This window comes from Aureococcus anophagefferens, assembly GCF_000186865.1.
Source record: "Aureococcus anophagefferens unplaced genomic scaffold AURANscaffold_5, whole genome shotgun sequence".
NCBI lineage: Eukaryota > Pelagophyceae > Pelagomonadales > Pelagomonadaceae > Aureococcus > Aureococcus anophagefferens.
In genome coordinates this window covers 2,589,954-2,608,708 of record NW_008705565.1, presented here as the reverse complement: position 1 = coordinate 2,608,708, position 18,755 = coordinate 2,589,954, and the positions used below count along the sequence as shown (strand labels likewise).

General features: G+C 72.0%; 6 protein-coding genes across 6 annotated transcripts in view; 3 read left to right on the top strand and 3 right to left on the bottom strand.

Annotated features, from left to right (window-relative positions):
• The window catches only part of AURANDRAFT_62830 (hypothetical protein), a gene marked incomplete at both ends in the record, with an annotated part of 4,917 nt that extends 3,108 nt beyond the window's left edge, over positions 1 to 1,809 (bottom strand). Inside the window, one exon of the mRNA XM_009036787.1 lies at positions 82 to 1,809. Coding sequence (XP_009035035.1) covers positions 82 to 1,809 — 1,728 coding nt within the window. The remainder of the gene's footprint in view (positions 1 to 81) is intronic.
• Positions 1,810 to 2,057: 248 nt separating this feature from the next.
• Positions 2,058 to 4,307, top strand: AURANDRAFT_62829 (hypothetical protein; the record flags this gene model as incomplete). The annotated part of the gene is made up of 1 exon (XM_009036856.1): positions 2,058 to 4,307. One exon carries the CDS (start codon positions 2,058 to 2,060, stop codon positions 4,305 to 4,307), a length of 2,250 nt encoding a protein of 749 aa, XP_009035104.1.
• Positions 4,308 to 5,838: 1,531 nt separating this feature from the next.
• Positions 5,839 to 7,365, top strand: AURANDRAFT_23262 (hypothetical protein; the record flags this gene model as incomplete). Its single annotated transcript, XM_009036857.1, has 2 exons — positions 5,839 to 6,897; positions 6,997 to 7,365. 2 exons carry the CDS (start codon positions 5,839 to 5,841, stop codon positions 7,363 to 7,365), a joined length of 1,428 nt encoding a protein of 475 aa, XP_009035105.1.
• A 4,390-nt stretch (positions 7,366 to 11,755) lies between these two features.
• AURANDRAFT_15819 (hypothetical protein) lies at positions 11,756 to 12,289 on the bottom strand (the record flags this gene model as incomplete). The annotated part of the gene is made up of 1 exon (XM_009036786.1): positions 11,756 to 12,289. A coding segment is annotated over one exon (534 nt), but the record flags the coding sequence as incomplete, so codon positions are not given.
• Positions 12,290 to 13,810: 1,521 nt separating this feature from the next.
• On the bottom strand, positions 13,811 to 14,266 carry AURANDRAFT_22691 (hypothetical protein; the record flags this gene model as incomplete). The annotated part of the gene is made up of 1 exon (XM_009036785.1): positions 13,811 to 14,266. The coding sequence occupies one exon, from the start codon at positions 14,264 to 14,266 to the stop codon at positions 13,811 to 13,813; it is 456 nt and encodes a 151-aa protein (XP_009035033.1).
• Positions 14,267 to 14,716: 450 nt separating this feature from the next.
• AURANDRAFT_52991 (hypothetical protein) lies at positions 14,717 to 18,351 on the top strand (the record flags this gene model as incomplete). Its single annotated transcript, XM_009036858.1, has 2 exons — positions 14,717 to 15,294; positions 17,583 to 18,351. 2 exons carry the CDS (start codon positions 14,717 to 14,719, stop codon positions 18,100 to 18,102), a joined length of 1,098 nt encoding a protein of 365 aa, XP_009035106.1.
• Between the last annotated feature and the right edge of the window lie 404 nt (positions 18,352 to 18,755).

Genomic DNA, 18,755 nt, shown 5'->3' with positions numbered 1-18,755 from the left:
CGGCGGCGGCGCGGGCGCGGGCGGCGGCGCGGGCGCGGGCGGCGACGCGGGGATCTCGATGGGCGCGGGCGCGGGCGTGACGGCCTCCGGCGCCGGCGGCGGCGCGGGCGCGGGCGGCGCGGGCGAGTCCGGCGACGCGGGCGAGTCCGGCGACGCCGGCTCCTCCGGCTCGTCGTCGTCGTCGTCGCCGAGGTCCCAGCCCCGGTCCATCTCCGGCGGCGCCGTCTCGGGCCGAAACTCGACGGACGCGCGGACGCCCTCGAGGAACTTGTCGCGGTCCGTGAGCCGCCCCGCGCCGTCGATGGCGCCGTCGATGGACCCCAGGGACCGCCAGAACCTGGACAGGTCGTCGCGCGACACGTGGCGCGGCGCGAGGCGCGCGGCGAAGCCCGCGGACCGCCGCAGGTCGTCGACGTCGAGCGTCTCCTCCCGGCGCGTCGCGAGGTTCACGTCGGCGTCGAGCGCCGCCCAGAGATCCTCCGAGCTCAGGCCCTCGCGGCCCGACGCGGCCGCGGCCGCGTCGTACCAGTCGTGCGCCGCCGCGTCCTTCTCGAGCGACGACGCGAAGTCGCCCCGGAGCCAGGCGACGTCGACGTCGCCCGACGCCGCGCTCGACGCGCCGCCGCGGCTCTCGAGGCTCGCGCGCGCGTTGGGGAAGCCCCGCATGAGCTCGTCGAAGGCCGCGCGGGGCACGAAGTTCGCGTCCGCGTCCTTGCCGTTCGCGAGCAGGAGCGCCTCCCGCCGCGCCTCGCGCAGCTCGAGCCCCACGGACGCGAAGAGCGACGCCGCCTCGTCCTCGCGGAAGGCCTCGAAGTCGTCCTCGAAGTCGTCGTCGCCGTACGTCTCGCTCTGCTGCGTGAGCGAGCCGCGCTGGCTCGGCTCCGACGGCGACCGCGCGGGGGGCTCCGACGGCGCGCGCCGCGGCGCCGGCGCCGGCGACGCGCCGTCGTCGTCGTCGCCCATGGACTCGACGAGCTCGTGGAACATGGCGCCGTCGTCGTCGTCGTCGTCGTCGTCGCTCACCTTCTCGCCGAGGAACGGCTCCTCCTGCCGCCGCTGCACGTCCGCCTCGCGCTGCGTGAGCGCCGCGGCGGCCTTCTTGATCGCCGCGCCGCGCCGCGCCTCCTCGTCGTCGGCCTCGCGCCGCCGCTCGTCGGCGAGCCGCGCGGCCTCCCGCTGGAGCCGCGCGGCCTCGCCGGCGCGCGCGTCCTCTTCCCGGCGCTGGAGGGCCTCCTTCGCCGCCTCCCGCTGCTCGCGCTGCGCCGTCGTCATAAAGTCGCGCTCCGGGTCGATGTCGCTCGAGTCGTCGTCGGCGACGTCCGACGGCGACCGCGGCGAGTCGCCGATTCCGTCGTCGTCGGGCGTCGGCGGCGGGCTGAACGTGTCCTGGCCGCGGCGCTGGCGGCGCTTGCCGCCGCGGCCGCCCGTCGACGGCGTCGACCGGTCGTGCGACTCGAGGAGGTGGTCCACGGAGGAGAGGGAGTCGAGCGCGAAGATGTCGCGCGCGCCCTTGGCGAACTCCGATTGGCCCGTGCGCTCGTTCGCGTCGCTCTCGGGGCCGCCGGCGTCGCTCGTCAGCGACCGGTCCGTCGTCGCCGCCGACGCGCGCAGCAACGCCGCGCGGCCGCTCTGCTCCCGCGACTGGCGCAGGATCTCCTCCGTGGACCTCGGCCGCGCGCCCCCCTGGCGCTTCTCCAGGGCCGCGCGGTACTTGCCGATGTCGGCGCTGCTCGACGCCGACAGGTCGCCGATGTCGCCGTAGGGGTCGTCGTCGTCGTCGTTGTTGAGGTCGTAGTCGTAGCCCGACATGATTGTTTTTTTTCGCCGGGACCGGCGGACGAGGCGGTGCGGTGCGAATCGGCGTCAGGAGTGGGACGAGCGGGTCGGGTGGTACGCTGCAGCTGAGAGAGGCTGCCCGGTTGATTAGCACATCGTTTTTTGAGTTTTGGTAGCAAACCGTGTGAAGTGATGTTGCACGGATCTTGCTTTTGATATGATAACGAGTGAACGCCGCAAGTGATCTGAGTCCGCGGGCTGCCTTCTCGCGGAACAGCGCCATGGCGTGTCCGTGCCTCGGCGGCGGCAAGCCCAAGAAGGAGGCGTCCGTCGCGCCGGAGAAGGCGAAGGCGCCGGAGCCGCCCGCGGCCGAGCCCGTCACGGCGCAGCCCGCGGCGCCGGCGCCCGCGCCGCCGCCGGCGGCCGCGCCCGCGCCGCCGCCGGCGCCGGCCGGTCCGTGGTGGGAGGCGCCGCTGAGCGGCGTCGTGACGCGCTGCGAGGCGCGGAAGATGCCGCCGGCGCTGCAGGAGCGCTACGCGGCCGCGGTCCTCAAGATGCGCGAGAACAAGGACGGCGCGCCCGGCACGTCCGAGTACTTCCGGCTCGCGGTCATGCACGGGGGCATGCCCGAGCTCCCGCGCGCGAGCTTCCCCGAGTACTGCGTCCACGGCCAGGAGGCCTTCCCGACGTGGCACCGGCCCTACCTGCTCGACTTCGAGCGCGCGTTAAGGCGCGCGGACCTGGCGCTCGGCAACGACGGGAACATCGGCCTGCCGTACTGGGACTGGTGCGAGCCCGAGGTCAACGGCGAGATCCTGCCGGGCATCGTGCGCAAAAAGCTCATGACCGTGCCCTTCCCCGACGACTTTTTTCCGCCCGCGTACCACGAGGGCAAGAAGACGATGAACCCGCGGTGGGCGTTCGACCCCGCGCTCGACGTCGCCGAGGATTGGCGCATCAAGATGAAGCTGGACGGCGGGTCCGTGGCGCGCACGGCGGACCGGTGCCTGTCGTCGACGTTCCACGGCGCCCACGCGTGCACGTCCTGGAGCGACCACGCGAACCCGTCCGTCGAGTCGTGCCACAACTCGATCCACATGTACGTCGGCGGCATCATGGGCGGCTTCCAGAGCGCCTTCCACCCCGTCTTCTGGCTCCACCACTGCAACGTGGACCGCCTCTACGAGTCCTACCTCGCCGTCGAGCCCGACTCGGCCGCGGAGTTCGAGAAGCACCAGCGGTCGCTCGGGTCCGCGAAGAAGACGGCCGACGGGTTCCCCGAGGGGCCCTGGGGCATCTACTGCCCCTTCACGCACCACGCCTCGGGCGAGCCCTACCACGCGAAGCACAGCTTCGACACGCCCGCGCTGGGCTTCGTCTACGACGCGCTCGCGACGCCGTCGCCGCCGCAGATGCGCGAGATGCCCTACTTCGCGACGTTCCCGGCCATCGACGTCACGAAGCTCGAGCTCGGGCCCTGCTCGCTGCACGTCTACGTCGTCAAAGCCGGCGACGCCTTCGCGGCGCCCGCGGGCGACGACAAGGCGCTCCTGGAGGCGCCGGGCTACGCGGGCTCCTGCGACGTCTTCTTCATCGACAACCCGGCCGGCTGCGCGAACTGCGCGACGCGGCCGCCCTTCGACGAGCACGTCGACGTCACGGCCGCGCTCCGGGCCCTGGACCTCCGGCCCAGGGACGTCGCGCTCCACGTGCTCGTCACGTTCCCCCGCGGCGGCGACGCGAAGCCCGCGGCGGACGTGCCGGGCGTTCCGACGCCCGTTTTGAAGGGCCCGCGCCTCGCGTCCATGGAGAAATCCGTCAAGGAGGGCGACGCGGACGACGACGCGGCCGAGGTGCTGAAGCTCCTGGGGAAGGAGCCCGGCGCGGGCTTCACGGCCGAGGTGTCCGACGAGGTCAGGAAGATCCAGCGGGCCGCGGGCTTGGTCGACGACGGCGTCGTCGGGCCCAAGACGAAGCCGCTCCTGCTGAACAACTTCCACGGCGACGATCTGGCGCCCGAGGGCGCGGCGTCGTGGAAGCCGGGCGACACCGTCGGCTGGACCATCGAGCTCGACACCGTGCCGCCGTCGCTCGACGCCGCGGCGCTCGGCGAGGTCGCCGCGGCGCAGTTCGCCAAGTGGTCCGCGGCGACGGGCATCGCCTTCGCCCGCGACGACGCGGCGCCGAAGCTCACGCTCGCCTGGAAGCTCACGTCGAACAAGGACGTCGCCTTCTCCGACGGCCCCGGGGGACAGCTCGCGAACGCGACGCTCGAGACCATCGTCTTCGACAAGGCCGAGAAGTGGGAGCTCGACGGCCGCCCGCACCCGCGCCGCAAGTTCGACGGCGAGCCGGGCTTCTTCGACCCCTACTTCAAGGTCGCGCCCGTCCTGCTCCACGAGATCGGCCACGTCCTCGGCCTCGACCACTCCTCGGACCCCAGCGACGTCATGGCGCCCTACTACATGGCCTCCAAGCTCGAGCTCACGGACGCCGACGTCGCCAAGGCCAAGGCGAAGCTCGGCGCCTAGCCGCCCCTTGTGATTCCCGCGCCGGCGCCGTTCGCCACGCACAGTAAGCTCCTCTTGGAGCTTTCGTGTTACGGCCCTCCCGGCGGCTTCCAGTATTCCAGGACGCGCGCGGCGACGTCGTGCGGCGCGTCGCGGCCGAAGCGCCGCCGCAGGTACCGCGTGAGGCAGCCGCGCGGCGCCGTGAGGACGCGGCGGTACGTCCGCACGAGGTGCTCGTAGCCGCCCGCGGCGACGACTTTGTCGAGGTAGCGCATGGCGGGCTCGCGAGATAGCAGGACCGCGCGACGATGGGCATTCTCGACTACCTGTGTGGAATTCTTGTTGTAGCGCGGGAGTCGCTCGAACTGGTCCATGTCAACGGTCGCGCCAGCTTCGAGCAGCACCGCGAGGGTGCGACGCCTGCCCATGTCCAAAGCCGCGTGGAGAGGCGTGTTGGAAGTGCCACTGCCGCTATTCACGTTGGCGCCGAAGGCAAGAAGGCATTTGATCGTTTCATCAGCTCCGAACCTCGCTGCGGCATGCAGCGGCTCCCCCATGAGCACATTTTTCGTGTCAGTCTTGCAGCCTGCTTCGAGTAAAAGACGCGCGACATCTAGCCCGAGGTTACCGCAAGAAGCCGCCTTATGGAGGGGCGTTTCAACACAATTGTCCACGCAATTGATATATGCGCCCGCCGCGATGAGGAAACGCGCGACTTCCACGTGCCCTGTCTCGGCCGCGTTGTGCAGGGGGGTGCAGTTGAAAATGTCGCGAACATTCGGATCTCCACCCGCGTTGACCAATAGGCGCGCGACCTCCACATGTCCATGCAAAGCAGCGCGGTGGAGAGCGTGGTAACCGAATCGGCCTGGGTCTGGTTGATCAACGCTTCCCGCGTCGAGTAGCGCCGCAACCATGGAGGTGTTCCCTGCTTGGGCGGCCTTGTGCAGCAGCGTGTCTCCTTCCTCGTCCGTCTGGTTGACATCCACGTGAAAATGCGCAAGGATCTCGCGCATCGCGTCTGAATTGATCGACGCCGCGTCCATGCCGCAGTCAGCCAACACTTTCGGCCACACTCAATCACTATGCGCTGCCCGCCATGCTAATTTAATTCATGCCGGCAACAAACGACCTCAACAAAAATTGTATCCGGCAGCCCCGTCGAGCCGACAACGGCGCTGCCCCGCCTCGACGCGATGCAGCTCCTCCTCCGCCACGGGGACCAGGTGCGACCCGCGCGCCCCCCGACCCCGCGACGCGCCCCCCGCGTCATCCCCGCCCCCCGCCGCAGTCCCTCGTCGTCACCGTCGGGGCCGATGCGACCGTCGGCGAGCTCCGCGACGCCGTGGCCGCGCGCACGTCGGCGGACATGGACGCGCACAGCCTCCAGTCGTCGCGGAAGGTGCTGGGCGGTAAGGCGCTGCGCCAGAAGCTGCGCGAGTTCGTCGGCGAGGGGTCGCAGCTGTCGCTCGTGCCGCGGTGCCGCGGCGGCGCGCTGCTCGGCAAGCCCGTCAAGGGCCGGTCCAAGGGCCTCGACTTCGAGGAGAAGTTCATGCGCCAGCGCGAGTACGACGCCCAGAACCAGAAGTACCAGGCGGCGCGCAACGAGCTGAAGCAGCGCATGGAGCAGGAGAAGGCCAACAGCCGCATGAACCGCCTGAAGATCCAGAACCAGTGGCGGAAGATCATGCGCCTCGCCAAGGTCGAGTCGCTCCGCAAGGGCATCGAGATCCTGTCGCAGAACCACGAGCGCGACGTCGACCGCAAGGACGCCATCATCCAGATGCTCGACCGCGACCTCGAGGAGGCCGAGGACCAGTTCCAGATGGCGCTGCGGAGCCACCTGCAGAACATGGACCAGCTCATCGACCTCCAGGACTCGCGGCTGTTGACGTCGGAGCAGGAGTTCGAGCAGGAGCTCCACACGCTCGAGGCCGAGTTCCAGGCGGAGAAGGAGGCCATCGTCAAGCAGCACGCGCTCGAGACGCAGGAGCTCAACGACATCATGTCCGCCGTCGAGTCCGAGGAGCAGGAGCGCGAGGCCGAGGCGAAGCAGGAGCACGAGCAGCTCCGCGAGGAGATCCGCAACAAGAACTTGGAGGAGATCAACATGCTGCGCATCGGGTTGGACTCCCAGATCGAGGACCTGGAGCAGCACTTCGAGACCGCGCATTTGAATTATCTCCAGACGACGGACCAGCGGACGCACGACTTCAAGTACTACACGAAGAAGGACCAGGAGCTGTCCAAGGAGATCGAGATCAAGATCCGCAAGATCGAGCGCCTCCAGGCGTCGCTCCACCACTGGCGCACGAAGCTCATGCAGAACATGAAGGAGTGCTCGACGCGGAACGCGCTGCTCCTCGAGGAGAAGAACAAGATCCAGGGCCACTTCCAGCAGCTCAAGGCGCGCATGAACCGCTTCCGCACGTCCCAGGGCAAGCGCCTCACGGAGCTCACGCAGAACGCCCACGCCTGCAAGAAGAAGATCTCGGGCCGCATCGGCCTCGCGGAGCGGATCCTCGTGCTCTCGGAGCTCGCGCGGAAGATGGAGACGGAGCAGGAGAAGGTGATTCCGTTTCAGGCGAACCCGAACAACACGGAGGCCGACGTCGCCATGGCCGCGGCCCAGACCCAGAGCCAGAAGGACGACTGGGCCGAGTCCGGCGCGCCGGGCGGCGACGGCGACGACGAGAAGCGGCCGCTCGAGGCCGACGAGGCCGCGGCCGCGCTCCAGACGTCCAGTTGGACCGCCGACGGCAAGCCCGTCCAGGAGTGGTGCCACCTCGACAACTTCCTCCGCAAGTACAACAAGGTGCTCCTCGACAAGCTCGCGATCGAGCGCGAGCGCGAGCGCCTCGAGGCGGAGAACGGCGACCTCCAGACCATCCTCAAGCAGTACTTCGACGGCGTCTCCGTCAACGACGCCGTCATGCGCTCCGCGAACCCGCTCTTCGTCGTCAACGGCAAGCTCAACATCTCCCAGCCCCTCCCCGTGCGCCGCGCGCCCGACCAGCTCACCGTCGTCGACGCGAACCACATGGTCACGACGAGCCGGGTGAACACGACCTACTTCTAGGGCGCGGTTCGACGTAAGGTTGAAATCGCGCCGCCCCCCCGATGGTCGCGACGAGCCGGCGTCTTACGTGGGCCCAGATTTCGCCACGCGCGCCGCGAAGGCGACGACGCACCGCTCGGCCCAGGACGACCGGCCGCACCAGCCGTCGAGGAAGGCGCAGTGCGACCCGCGGTCGCAGTACGCGAGCGTCGTCCCCGGCCGCGCGCCGAGCGTCGCCGCGTCCGCGCCGAGGTCCGCGCGCCAGGCCTCGGGGCCGGCGATCTGGCCGTAGACCGGGTCGTCGCCCGCGTTCAGCGCGAGCGTCGCCACGCCCGGGTCGTCGTCCGCGGCGCCGTGCTTCTCGGCCAGCCGCTGGTAGGGGCAGCCCTGGAGCGCGACGCCGCGGACGCCGACGCGGCGCAACTCACCGGGCGTGCGCAGCAGCCCGACGCAGAGGAGCTCCGCGCCGCCGGACGCGCCGTGGAGCAGGATCGGCGCGCCCGGGTACGCCTCGTGGATCGCGCCGACGACGCGAAGATACCACGCGGTATGGTCCGCCATGGAGCCGGGGATGCCCGCGGGCGGCACGGCGAAGACGCGGTAGCCGGCGGACCGCAGCGCCCGCGCGAGGCGCTCCGAGAAGACGGCCGCGGGCGCGCTCGGGTGGTGGAGCACGGCGACGGGCGCGCCCGCCGGCGGCTCCGCGCCGGAGAGCGCGAGGCAGCGGATCCACGGCACGTCGTCGAAGGGCAGGCAGAACTCGCGGACCGTCCACCCCTCGGCGCGGCAGAGGAAGTCGAGCAAGACGCGCAGGCCCTCCCAGCCCAGCGACAGCAGCGGGAAGTGGGCGACCCAGCGCGGCGGCCGGTACGGCGCCACGTCGAGCTCGCCGACGATGCGCGACCCGCCGTCGACGCTCGCGCAGAGCCAGGCGACGACGACGGCGAGGCCGCCGCCAACGGCGGGCCAAGAAATCACCATGCCTCAGGGGGCAAACATCGCCGTTGTTGACGTTTGCTTGGGCTGCATGCGCATGGCATGAGCACGTTCGATGCGGCCGTGACCGAGCGCACGCTCGACGAGGCCGCAGCGGCGAAAGCCACCTTCGTGCTCTGCCTGGGCTTTCCGAAATGTGGCACGACGGCGCTCTTCGAGGCCCTCGAGAAACTGCCGCACGTGACGGCGCTGCGCCACCCCGCCACGGGCACCGCCGAGATCGCCGACCGCCTCTTCGACGCCGACCTCGACCCGGCGCGCAGCTACGCGGCGAAGACGCCGACGTGGATCTTGGACGAGGCGAACATGCGGCGGCTCGCGGCGCGGCTCGCGGCGTGGCGCGTCGTCCCGGTGGTCTGCGTCCGCGACCCCGCGGCGCAGCTCGTCTCCTACCGCGCGCACCGCGCGAGGGTGGAGGGCGAGATCCACGCGTCGATGCGCGCCTTCTGCGCCGCGCGCGACGTCGCCGCGCCGGGGCTCCCCTACGCCGCGTGCGCTACTTATTGCCCCCACCTCCGAGCCGCGCTCCGCGTCTTCGGCGCGGCGGCCGTGCGCGCGCTGCACAGCGACGCCCTCCGCGACGACGCGGGCCGCGTGGGCGCGTTCCTGGCGCTGGAGGGGCTCCGCCTGCCGCCGCGCGCGCCGTCGCCGCCCGTCCCGTCGGACGCGTTCTCGCCGGACGAGCGCGCGCACTGGCGGCGCGCGTGGGCCGCGACGCTGTCGCTCCTGCGAGACGCGGGCGTGGCCGTCCTCGAGCCCGAGGGCGGCGTGCTCTGTGACGCGGCGGAGCCGCCGACGGCGCTCCTCCCCGGGCTCTGTTCGGAGTAAAGCGCGCGGCGGTTTCCTGAGAGGCGCGGACGGGGCTCCTCACGTCCGAGCAGCGCACCAGGGCAGCCGCTTCCTTTTTGAGCTCCGACGGCTCGTCCTGGCTCCACCCGGGGCGAGTATTTAGGCGCACGATGCGTCTCGACCACGAGTAGAGGGGCTGTGACGCCGAGGTCACCGCGTGATGCCGTCGCGTGATTGGCGAATTTCGCCGGTTGGCATTTCGGCAAGCAGCGCTGCTTTGTCCCGAGCGGCCGTCGGCGGCGCGCGACCGCAGCCATGCGCTTCCTCTTCGGGCGGAAGAAACGCGCGAAGGACACGCCCGCGCTCGGCGAGGCGACGAACGCGGCGCCCGACACCGCGCTCAAGGAGCAGCTCTCCGGGCGCGTGGCCTTCATGCTGTCGTCGAGCGGTCCCATCGTCGACGTCGTCCTGCCGCCGCCGCCGCGCGTCGTCGTCGCGAGCTTCAACATCGGCGGCGGCGAGCTCGACGGCCCGTCGCTCGATGTGTGGCTGCGGCGCGGCGCCGCCGGGGACGGGTCGCCCGCGGCCGTCGTCGTCGTCGGCCTCCAGGAGGCGTCGCACCGCGCCTACAAGTCGACGGAAACGTTGCTCGCCCGCCACCTCGTGGACCACGAGCGCGTGCCCCTGGCCTACGAGCACGACGACGCGCGCGAGACGGCCAGCGCGCGGCGCATCGGCCTCCAGCTCTTCTGCTTCGTCGCAAAGGGCTGGCGCTGCGCGGCCGCGGCGCCCGCGCGCTACGTCAACCTGGCCCTCGACGGCGCCCAGCCCGCCCAGGCCTTCAAGGGCGCTCTCGCCGCGCGCGTCGGCCTCCGGAGCGACCTCGGCGACGACCGCGCGTTCGAGATCTGCGCGGTCGTCGCGCACCTGCCGGCGCACGAGGGCCGCGCGGCCCAGCGCGTCAAGGCCATCGGGACGATCCAGGAGGCGCTCGGCGACTACGTCGCGCGGGCGGACGCGGCCTTCTTCTTCGGGGACCTGAATTTTCGGGTGGACCCGCGCGACGACCGCGACGCGGGCGCGTTTCGGGCCGCTCTGAAGGCCGCCGCGGACCTGAGCCGCGACGAGGGGGACCTGTCGCCGAAGCACGCGGCGCCGGCGGTGGTCATGGAGGACGACCCCGAGGCGCGGTCACTGGTGTTGGCGCGCGTCGCCGCGGGCGACTTCGCGGCGATCCTCGCGTGGGACGAGCTCGGGAGGTTGCTCGCGCACGTGCGGCGCAAGCGCGGCGCCTTCGCGGCGGCGCACCCGGCGCGCGTCCTCACGTGGCGCGACGCGCCCTGCGACGGCTTCGCGCCGACGTTCAAGGTCCTCAAGGGCGCCGCGCCGACGGTGTATAGCGAGAAGCGCATCCCCGCGTACACGGACCGCGTGCTCTACCGCGGCCGCGCAACGCTCGCGGACCACGCCGCGGCCCACGGCGTCGCGCTGAGCGACCACAAGCCCACGCGCGCGACCTTCGCGCTCGGCGACGAGGCGCCGCGCGAGACGCCGCGGAAGCCGAGCCGCCGCGGCAGCCTGGGGACCGCCGGCGCGCCGCCGCGGCCGGCGGCGTCGCCCCTCGGCCTGAGCCCCGGCGTCTCGAACACGCGCCACGCGGCCTGGGAGCCGCCTTAACTCTTTTGGAACCGCGCGCCCTAGAGCCGCGGGACGCCGTGGCGCGCGAACTCGCGCTCGAGCTCGCCCGCGGCGCCGAGGACGGGGCAGAGGTGCATCTGGGGCTCGGCGCCCGTCGTCGCCGTCTCGGTGAAGTAGAGGAGCGCGGGCGCCGCGCGCGCCGGCAGGAACTTGTAGCCGCCGATGGCGCCGTAGTCCCAGCGGCTCCGGCCGCCGACGACGAAGTTGTCCGTCGCGAGCGGCGCGCCGTCGAGGTTTCGCTTCGTGACCTCGAAGGCCGAGCCGTCAAAGACGAAGCGCGTGCGGTAGGTCTGCAGGAACAGGAAGAGGGAGAAGACGAGGAACGGCAGGTCGAGGACGAAGGAGCCCCGCCAGTACGCCGCGCCGACGACGCTGTGCCACGCGACGAGCGCCGCGCCGGCCGTGGACACGGACGTCGCGAGCGTCGGGTCCCGGGTGATCGTCGTGAGCTCGCGCGACCGGGGGAAGCGCGACGGCCGGGCGCGCGCCGGGACGAGGAAGGGCGTGGCGTGCAGGGAGCTCGAGGTCGTGCGCGGAGGCTGCGGGTCCTGGGTGATGGTCTTGAGCTCGCGAGACCGGGGGAAGCGCGACGGGCGGGCGCGCGCCGGGAGGAGGAAGGTCGTGGCCTGGAGGGAGCTCGAGGCCTTGCGCAGAGGCTGCGGCTGCACGAATGCTTGCGTGCACGCCGCGAGGGCGACGACGAGGGCGATGATGCGGGTCATACTTGCGCGTCCGGCGTGCGATGAGGGTGCTGTGCGAGGCTGTGTGACGATTCTCAGCCCGCAGCGGAAGCAGCTGCAACCTCGTCAACAAAGCTTCAAGGCCTGCTTCACTGAGCCTTCAACTTGCGGCCCATGCCCCTTCTCTCGCGGGGCCCCTTCTTCCGAACGAACGGACGCGCCCCTTACCGCGACGCCGCGTCCTCGTCGCGCCAGCGGCGGAGGACGTCGAAGATGACCGTCGTCGCCGCGCAGGCGACGTTCATGGAGTTCTTCGTGCCGAAGGTCGGGATCTCGACGACGGCGTCGACGAGGGGCAGCACGGCGCCGTCGACGCCCGTGACCTCGTTGCCCAGGACGAGGGCGACGCCCGGCCCGTCGAAGGCGCCGGGCGGCAGCGGCGCCGCCGCGTAGGGCGCCGCGCCGTCGACGGTCTCGAGCGCCCACACGGAGACCCCCGCGGCCTTCAACTCCTCGACGGCCGCCTTCGTCGACTCGAAGTGGCGGTGCGCCACGGCGGCCTCCGCGCCGAAGGCCGTCTTCGCGAGCTTGGCCGTCGACAGGGGATTCGGCGTGAAGCCGCACGTCACGACCTCGAGGCACCGGCCGCAGTCGGCGCTGCGGAAGATGGAGCCCACGTTCTCCGCGGAGCGCACGTTGTCGAGCACGACGTGGATGCGGTGGGGCGCCTCGCCCCGCGCCTTCCGCCCCTGCGCCGCCAGGTCCGTGTTCCGGAAGTGCTCGTCGCGTCGCGCGAGCTCGTGGCGCTGCAGGAACGCGATCTGGTGCGCCGCGTTCTCGGCGCTCTGGCTCGCGTCGCCGCCGGACCGCGGCCGGCAGTACGTGTGGTAGGCCTTGAGCGGCGGCCCGCCCGCGAGCTCCGCCCAGTCCACGCCGACGCGGCCGAGCGCGGCCCGCAATTCGGCCTCGCGCGCGTCCGAGCTTTCGTCTTTCGCGCGGAGCTCGCCGACGACGTGCTCCTGGCGCGGCCGCTTCGCGCCGGGCGCCGACGCGTCGCCGGCGTCGAGGCCGCGCCGCGCGACCTCGTTCAGCAGCGCTTCGCTGTCCACGGACCGCAGGGCGTCCAGCACGTCCGCGCGCGAGCTCGTGCCGCCCATGGACGAGGCGACGCGCCGGAGCGGGGTGCGCGGCGCGACGAGGGAGCGCGCCGACGACCACGAGAGCGCCGCGGCCAAGATGGTGCGCATAAGCCCGCGCGGTCGCTAAGTTGCAGCCGTCGCGTGCTTGCTTGCAGTCAATGTTGACGATTCAGGGCAGCCTAGCCGCACGATCCCGCGAACGATGTCGTCACCCGAGAAGGCCGCCGTGGTCCGCTACGTGGACGCCGAGGACTGCGAAGTCGTGGAGGAGGCCCTCGTCGAACCTGTGGACCACCCTCGGACCAAGGTGCTGCCCGCCGTCGTCGCCGAAAGACCAACACGCAAACGATCCTGCTGCGACCGCCTCTGCCGCTACCTCTGCTGCCTCGCGCCGGCGCGCTGCGAGCGGCGGAGCGCGCGCTGCGCCGGCCGCTGGGCCTGCCGCGTCTTCGCCTGGTTCCTGTTCCTCGTCGCCTGCGGCGCGCTGTTCGTGTGGGAGACGCGGCTCCGACGGACGGAGGCGACGCGGGGCGGGCAGCCCGTGACGGTCGAGTCGCTGCGGCGCGACGCCGCGGCGGCGACCGAGGCGCCGGCGGCCGCCTTCGTGCCCTGGAAGCTGAGCAACGCCACGAACGCGACGCACGTGCCCGTCCCCGTGCCCACGCGGCGGCCGACGCGGGCCCCGACGCCGTGCCTCGCGTCCATGATAAAAATCGTCGCGTCCGACTTCAAGAACGACGACGGCGGCGCCAAGCTCTGGCTCCACGACGACGGCGACGAGTGGAACGAGGACAAGGACGCGCGCCGGCGGCGTCCGCCCCCGTTTCGTCGTTTTACCCTTCCCCGCACCGCAGGACTGGGACGAGGACGGCGGCGCGTTCCTCGTGGACACGAAGCCCATCGTCGACAAGAACAACGTGACCTGGACCGTGCGGCTCGAGGAGTCCATCGGCAACTACGGCGTCCTCGTGCTCCACGACAAGGACCTCAACGGGAAGATGAAGACCAACGCCGTCGGCAAGCCCAAGGAGGGCGTCGGCGCGAGCCGCGGCGCCGCGGGGTCCTGGAAGGGCGGCCCGCGCTGGAGCAAGGCCAAGTTCTGGGTGCCGCCCTGCAGCCTCGTCACCGTCCCCGTGGAGCTCTGGTACAGCTAAGAAGGTATCCTTACTTGAGGTGGACCTTGACGTCGCCCGCGTTGATTTCGGAGAACTTCAGCCGGCGCTCCTTGAAGAGCGCGATGGCCGCGGGCTTGATCTTCGCGACGTGGTTCTCCGAGTGGTGGCCCGCGCCCGTGACGACCTCGAGGTCGCCCTGCTTCAGGGCGTCCAGCCGCTGCGTCAGGAACCGCAGGGCCTCGTCGACGAGCAGCCCGTGGAGGTCGATGAACGTCTCCGGGTGGCCCTTGTTGCGGTACGCGAAGATCGTCGCCGCGGCCCTCGCGTGGAGCCTCGCGACCTCGGCGTCGAGGTCCTTGCCCTTGACGCTCGCCGCGTGCGCCGCGGCCTTGTCGCCGCGGTCGTAGGCCGCCTTGGCGTCGTGCTTGAAGCCGTCCCGCTTCTTGGAGAGCTTGAAGGCCTCGGCGCGCTGCTTGCCGCCTTCCGGCCCGGTGTAATCGGGCATCTCGTGCGCCTTGGCCACGGCGACGGCCACGGCCTTCTTTGCCGCGGCGACGGCGGTGTCGGAGCCGTCGTAGGCGATGGACCCGCTCCCGCGATCGATGTGGATTTTGCAGCCGCTGTCGTGCTCGATCTTTTTTATGGTGGACCCGCCGTGGCCGATGACGGCGACGATCTCCTCGCTCTCCAGGTGCGCCGGCGCATCGCTCGCGGCGGCGGCGTCCGCCGCCGGCTCCGGGCTGTGGATGCCGAAGCAGATGCCCATGGCTGCGGTGCTCGCGGCGCGCGGCGGCGGCGGCTCGGGTGGTCGCCGCGGGCTGCCGGAATTACAAAGCTCAGTTCGCGGCTGCGGCGCTCGCGGCGGCGGCTGCGGCGGCTCGAGTGGTCGCCGCGGGCAGCCCGAATTACAAAGTTCAACATCGAGGGTAAACTTCGCCGAAGCGTGGCGAGAACGATGGGCAAGCTCGACATCATCGTCTACGGCGCCACGGGCTTCACGGGGTCGCTCGTCGCGGCCTACCTGTCGAAGACGCCCGGCCTGCGCTGGGCCGTCGCGGGCCGGAGCCGAGCCAAGCTCGAGACGTTGGCCGCGTCGCTCGCCGGCGCGCCCGCGCCGCCGCAGGAGACCGTCGTCGCGTCGCCGAGCGACGCGCCCGCCGACGCCGAGACGCTCGCGTCCGCCGCGCGCGTCGTGCTCTCGACGGCCGGCCCCTTCTCGCTCTACTCCGACGCCGTCGTCGCCGCGTGCGCGCGGGCCGGCGCGCACTACGTCGACATCGACGGCGAGGTGCCGTGGGTCCGGCGGATCATCGACCGCGACCACGCCGCCGCCGCGGACTCCGGCGCCGTCATCGTGCCCAACTGCGGCTTCGACAGCGTGCCCAGCGACCTCGGCGTCCTCCTGGCGACGCGGAAGGCCGGGCCCGGCGCGGCCCTGCAGGGCCACGCGACGATGAAGGGCGCCATGTCCGGCGGGACCATCGCGACGGGCATCCTCATGGCCAAGAACTTCCCCGGCGACGTCGCAAACGCGTGCCTCCTGGGCGGCGACCCGGCCGTCGTCAACGGCGACGTCGTCGCGGCCGTCGCGCCGAGTGCCGCGCGGCCCTATTGGCTCGCGCCGTTCGGGATGGCGCCCATCAACACGCGCGTCGTGCGCCGGTCCGGCGAGCTCCTCGGCTACGGCGCCGGCTTCTCCTACGACGAGTACGCCGTCGCGCCCAGCGAGGCCGCGGCGTCGAAGATGGCGAAGAACGCGGCGGTGCCGCCGGACGCGCTGCAAAAATTGGTCGACCGCGGCCGCCTCTTCGCGCCGGGCGCGGGGCCCGACGCGGCGACGCGGGCCGCGAGCTCCTTCCGGCTGGACGTCGTCGACGCGGCGACGAACGATCTGCTCGCGTCCGTCTCCGGCGGCGACCCGGGCTACGACGAGACGGCGAAGATGGTCTCCGAGGCCGCGCTCGCGCTCGCGGACGGCGCGCCGCCGCCGCGCGCCGGCGGCGGCGTCTGGACGCCCGCGGCGGCGCTGGGCACGGTCCTCGTCGACCGGCTCCGCGCCGCGGGCATGGGCTTCGATGTGTAAGTCGCCTGGGAGGAGTCGCTGCAGCTGCGGCGGCGGCCGGGAGAGCTCTCCGACACCGAGGCCTGCAGGCTGCCTGCGCCGCTCGCCGATCGAACAGCCCGTTGCGGCAAAGCACAGCTACAAGTGCTCGGCCGCGCGCGCGCCGCTCCGCAGCGCCGCGCCGCTTCCGACACCATGTCCGGCAAGGAGCTGGACATCGACGAGGACGACGTCGGCTACGACGACGGGCCGACGGAGCAGGCCATGCCCGAGTACGAGGACGAGTCGAGCCGCCTGCGCCACCGGCAGCAGTCCTTCCAGGACGAGCTCGCGCGCACGAAGGCGAAGCTCGCGGAGATGCCGCGCGGCTGGGAGAGCCGCGGCGGCGGCGCGCGCGACTGGGACGACTCGTCGGAGGGGCTCACGCCGCAGCGCGTCGCGCGGCGTCGAACGCCCGGGGGCTTTTCGCGCGCGGCCGGCCGACGGCGCGGCGCGCAGGTTTTGGGTCGGCGTCTTCCTCATGATCTTCGTCATCGGCCTCATCATCTGGGGGCTCGTCTCCGAGGAGGGCGAGGACGAGGAGTACTACGAGGAGTACGACGACCTCTACTAGGGAGGCCGCGGCGGCGGCGGGGGCCGCGCGCGCGCGCGACCTAAGAGCACCGACGGTGGAGGAAAAGACGACTCTTAGAGCGAGAGGTCCCGGAGCCCCGTCGCCGTCGCGGCGACGGCGCGGAGGCCCGGCGAGTCCGCGGGGCGGCCGTCCGCGTCCGCCGCGTACCGCCTTTCGAGGTCGCGCAGGAGGTCGGCCTCGCGGCCTCTGTGGTCCGCGAGCCAGCCGTCGACGCGGTGGAGGTCCTCCGTCGCGCGCCGCGCGACCAGGAGCCGCCGGACCTCGGCCTCCCAGGGCCCGAACGTCGGCGCGGCCGCGGCGCCGCCGGCGGGCCGCCGCCGCGGCGCGAGGCAGTAGGCCGCGGCGAAGGCGACGAAGGCCGCGAACTCGAGGGCGTCGAGGCGCGCCGCCGCCCGCTTCGCGAGCTCCGCCGCGCGCTGCGACGCGTGGTCGCCGCGATCCGCGGCCGCGCGGTACGCGCGCAGCGCGCCGACGGCGCCGAGGCACAGCGCCGTCCAGGCGACGCGCGCGCCGTCGCAGACGGCGCCCAGGGCCGCGCACCCGAAGAGCGCGAGCGTCGGGGCCACGTGCGCCGGCAGGTGGGCGCCGCCGGCGACCTCGGCGTAGGAGTAGGCCACGACGAGCGACGCGAAGCAGCCGCCGCGCAGAGCGATGTCGACACCGAGCCGGAGCAGTCGCATCGTGTGTTGGCCGCGCGACGCAGCGATGCGGCGGCGCGCGTAGAGGGTCTTCAACGTGTCGCGTTGCTTGACTTGCTGTGGTAAAAAAAACGCCTTGCGTCGATCGACGACGCCGCACGGCGTGGACGTGCGCGCCGAGACCTGACGCGGCCGCCGCGCCCGCATCGTCGCTCGCGCCATGCCGCAGGGGATGACGGACTACCGCAAGTTCGACAAGATCGAGGACTACGAGCCCGACAGCGACGAGGACGAGTGGCGGCTCAGCGAGGCGGAGAAGAAGGCGAAGCGCGAGAAGCGGCGCGACGAGCTCATCCAGCACGAGCTCGACGGCTACAAGGCCATCGACGAGAAGCTCAAGGTCGCGGAGAAGCTGCCGCCGCGCGTCGCGGCGCCGGGCGAGTACGCGGCGCCGGACGAGGCGTCGGACTGGTCCGAGGGCCGGAAGAAAAAGGTCACGAAGAAGGAGAAGGAGAAGGCCAAGGACGAGATCCGGGACCACATCGAGTGCATCGAGGCCATCCTGGGCCAGCTCTGCGACGACGAGGACTTCCAGCGGGACCTGGACCGGCCCGCGCTCGACAAGGCGATCCGCCACTGGACGAACGAGGTGCGGCTGCCGTCCGACGAGGCCAACGAGCTCTTCAGCGAGGACTCCTACGAGTACCGCGCCTACCTCAAGCCCGCGCTGGCCAAGATCATGCGCCTCAACGCGGCGTGCAAGCGCGCGGGCATCGGCGCGCCGATCGACGCGGTCTTCAAGCGGCGGCGGACGATCTGGGAGCGGCCGCCGCCCGCGCCGCCGCCGCCGGAGCCCACGCCCGAGGAGCGGAAGCAGCTCGAGAAGGCGGCGCGCGACAAGCACTACAAGAAGTGGGAGAAGAAGATGTTCAAGGACCTGCCCGCGCCGGAGCCGTTCTCGTGGAAGAAGCTCCTCAAGCAGTGCGCCGTCCAGCTCGTCGTCATGACGGGCGCCATGCTCTACATGAAGTTCTACATGCAGCCCAAGCTCGAGGCCGACCTCGCGAAGCAGATGGAGGTCCTCGAGGCCCAGCGCCTCGCCGAGTACCGCGCGAACCAGACGGACTTCTCCGCGGAGGACGACGGCGAGTTCGAGCTCGGCGCGCCGCCGGCCGGCGTCGCCGACGCCGCGGGCGCGCCGGCCGAGGAGCTCTAGGCGTCCGCGGGGAGGGCTAAAAGGCTCGTTGGTTGAAGGCAAAGAGCAGCTCTTGTGGCGAGCTCATTCACGATGCGCACTAGCATCCGTCGCCGGCGGCGCGACGCCCGGCGCCGCACGCAGGCCAAGCGGCGCGTCTACGACGCGCTCCTGTCGCTCGAGAAGAGCGGCCAGCTCGTGCTGCCGCCAGCAGCACCCGGCGCAGCGCCACGAACCGCAGCGCCAGCCGCAGCACCAGCATCAGCGGCAGCCGCAGCGCCGCCCTCGAGCTCCTCCGGCGCCGGCCGCCGGGCGGAGGAGCGCTCCTCCGGCGCCGGCCGCCGGGCGGATGAGCGCTCCTCCGACGCCGGCCGCCCGGCCGACGGCGAACACGAGTCCGTGCTGCTCCTCGGCGAGGGCGACTTCTCCTACGCCTTGGCGCTGCAGCGCGCGCGGCCCCGCTGG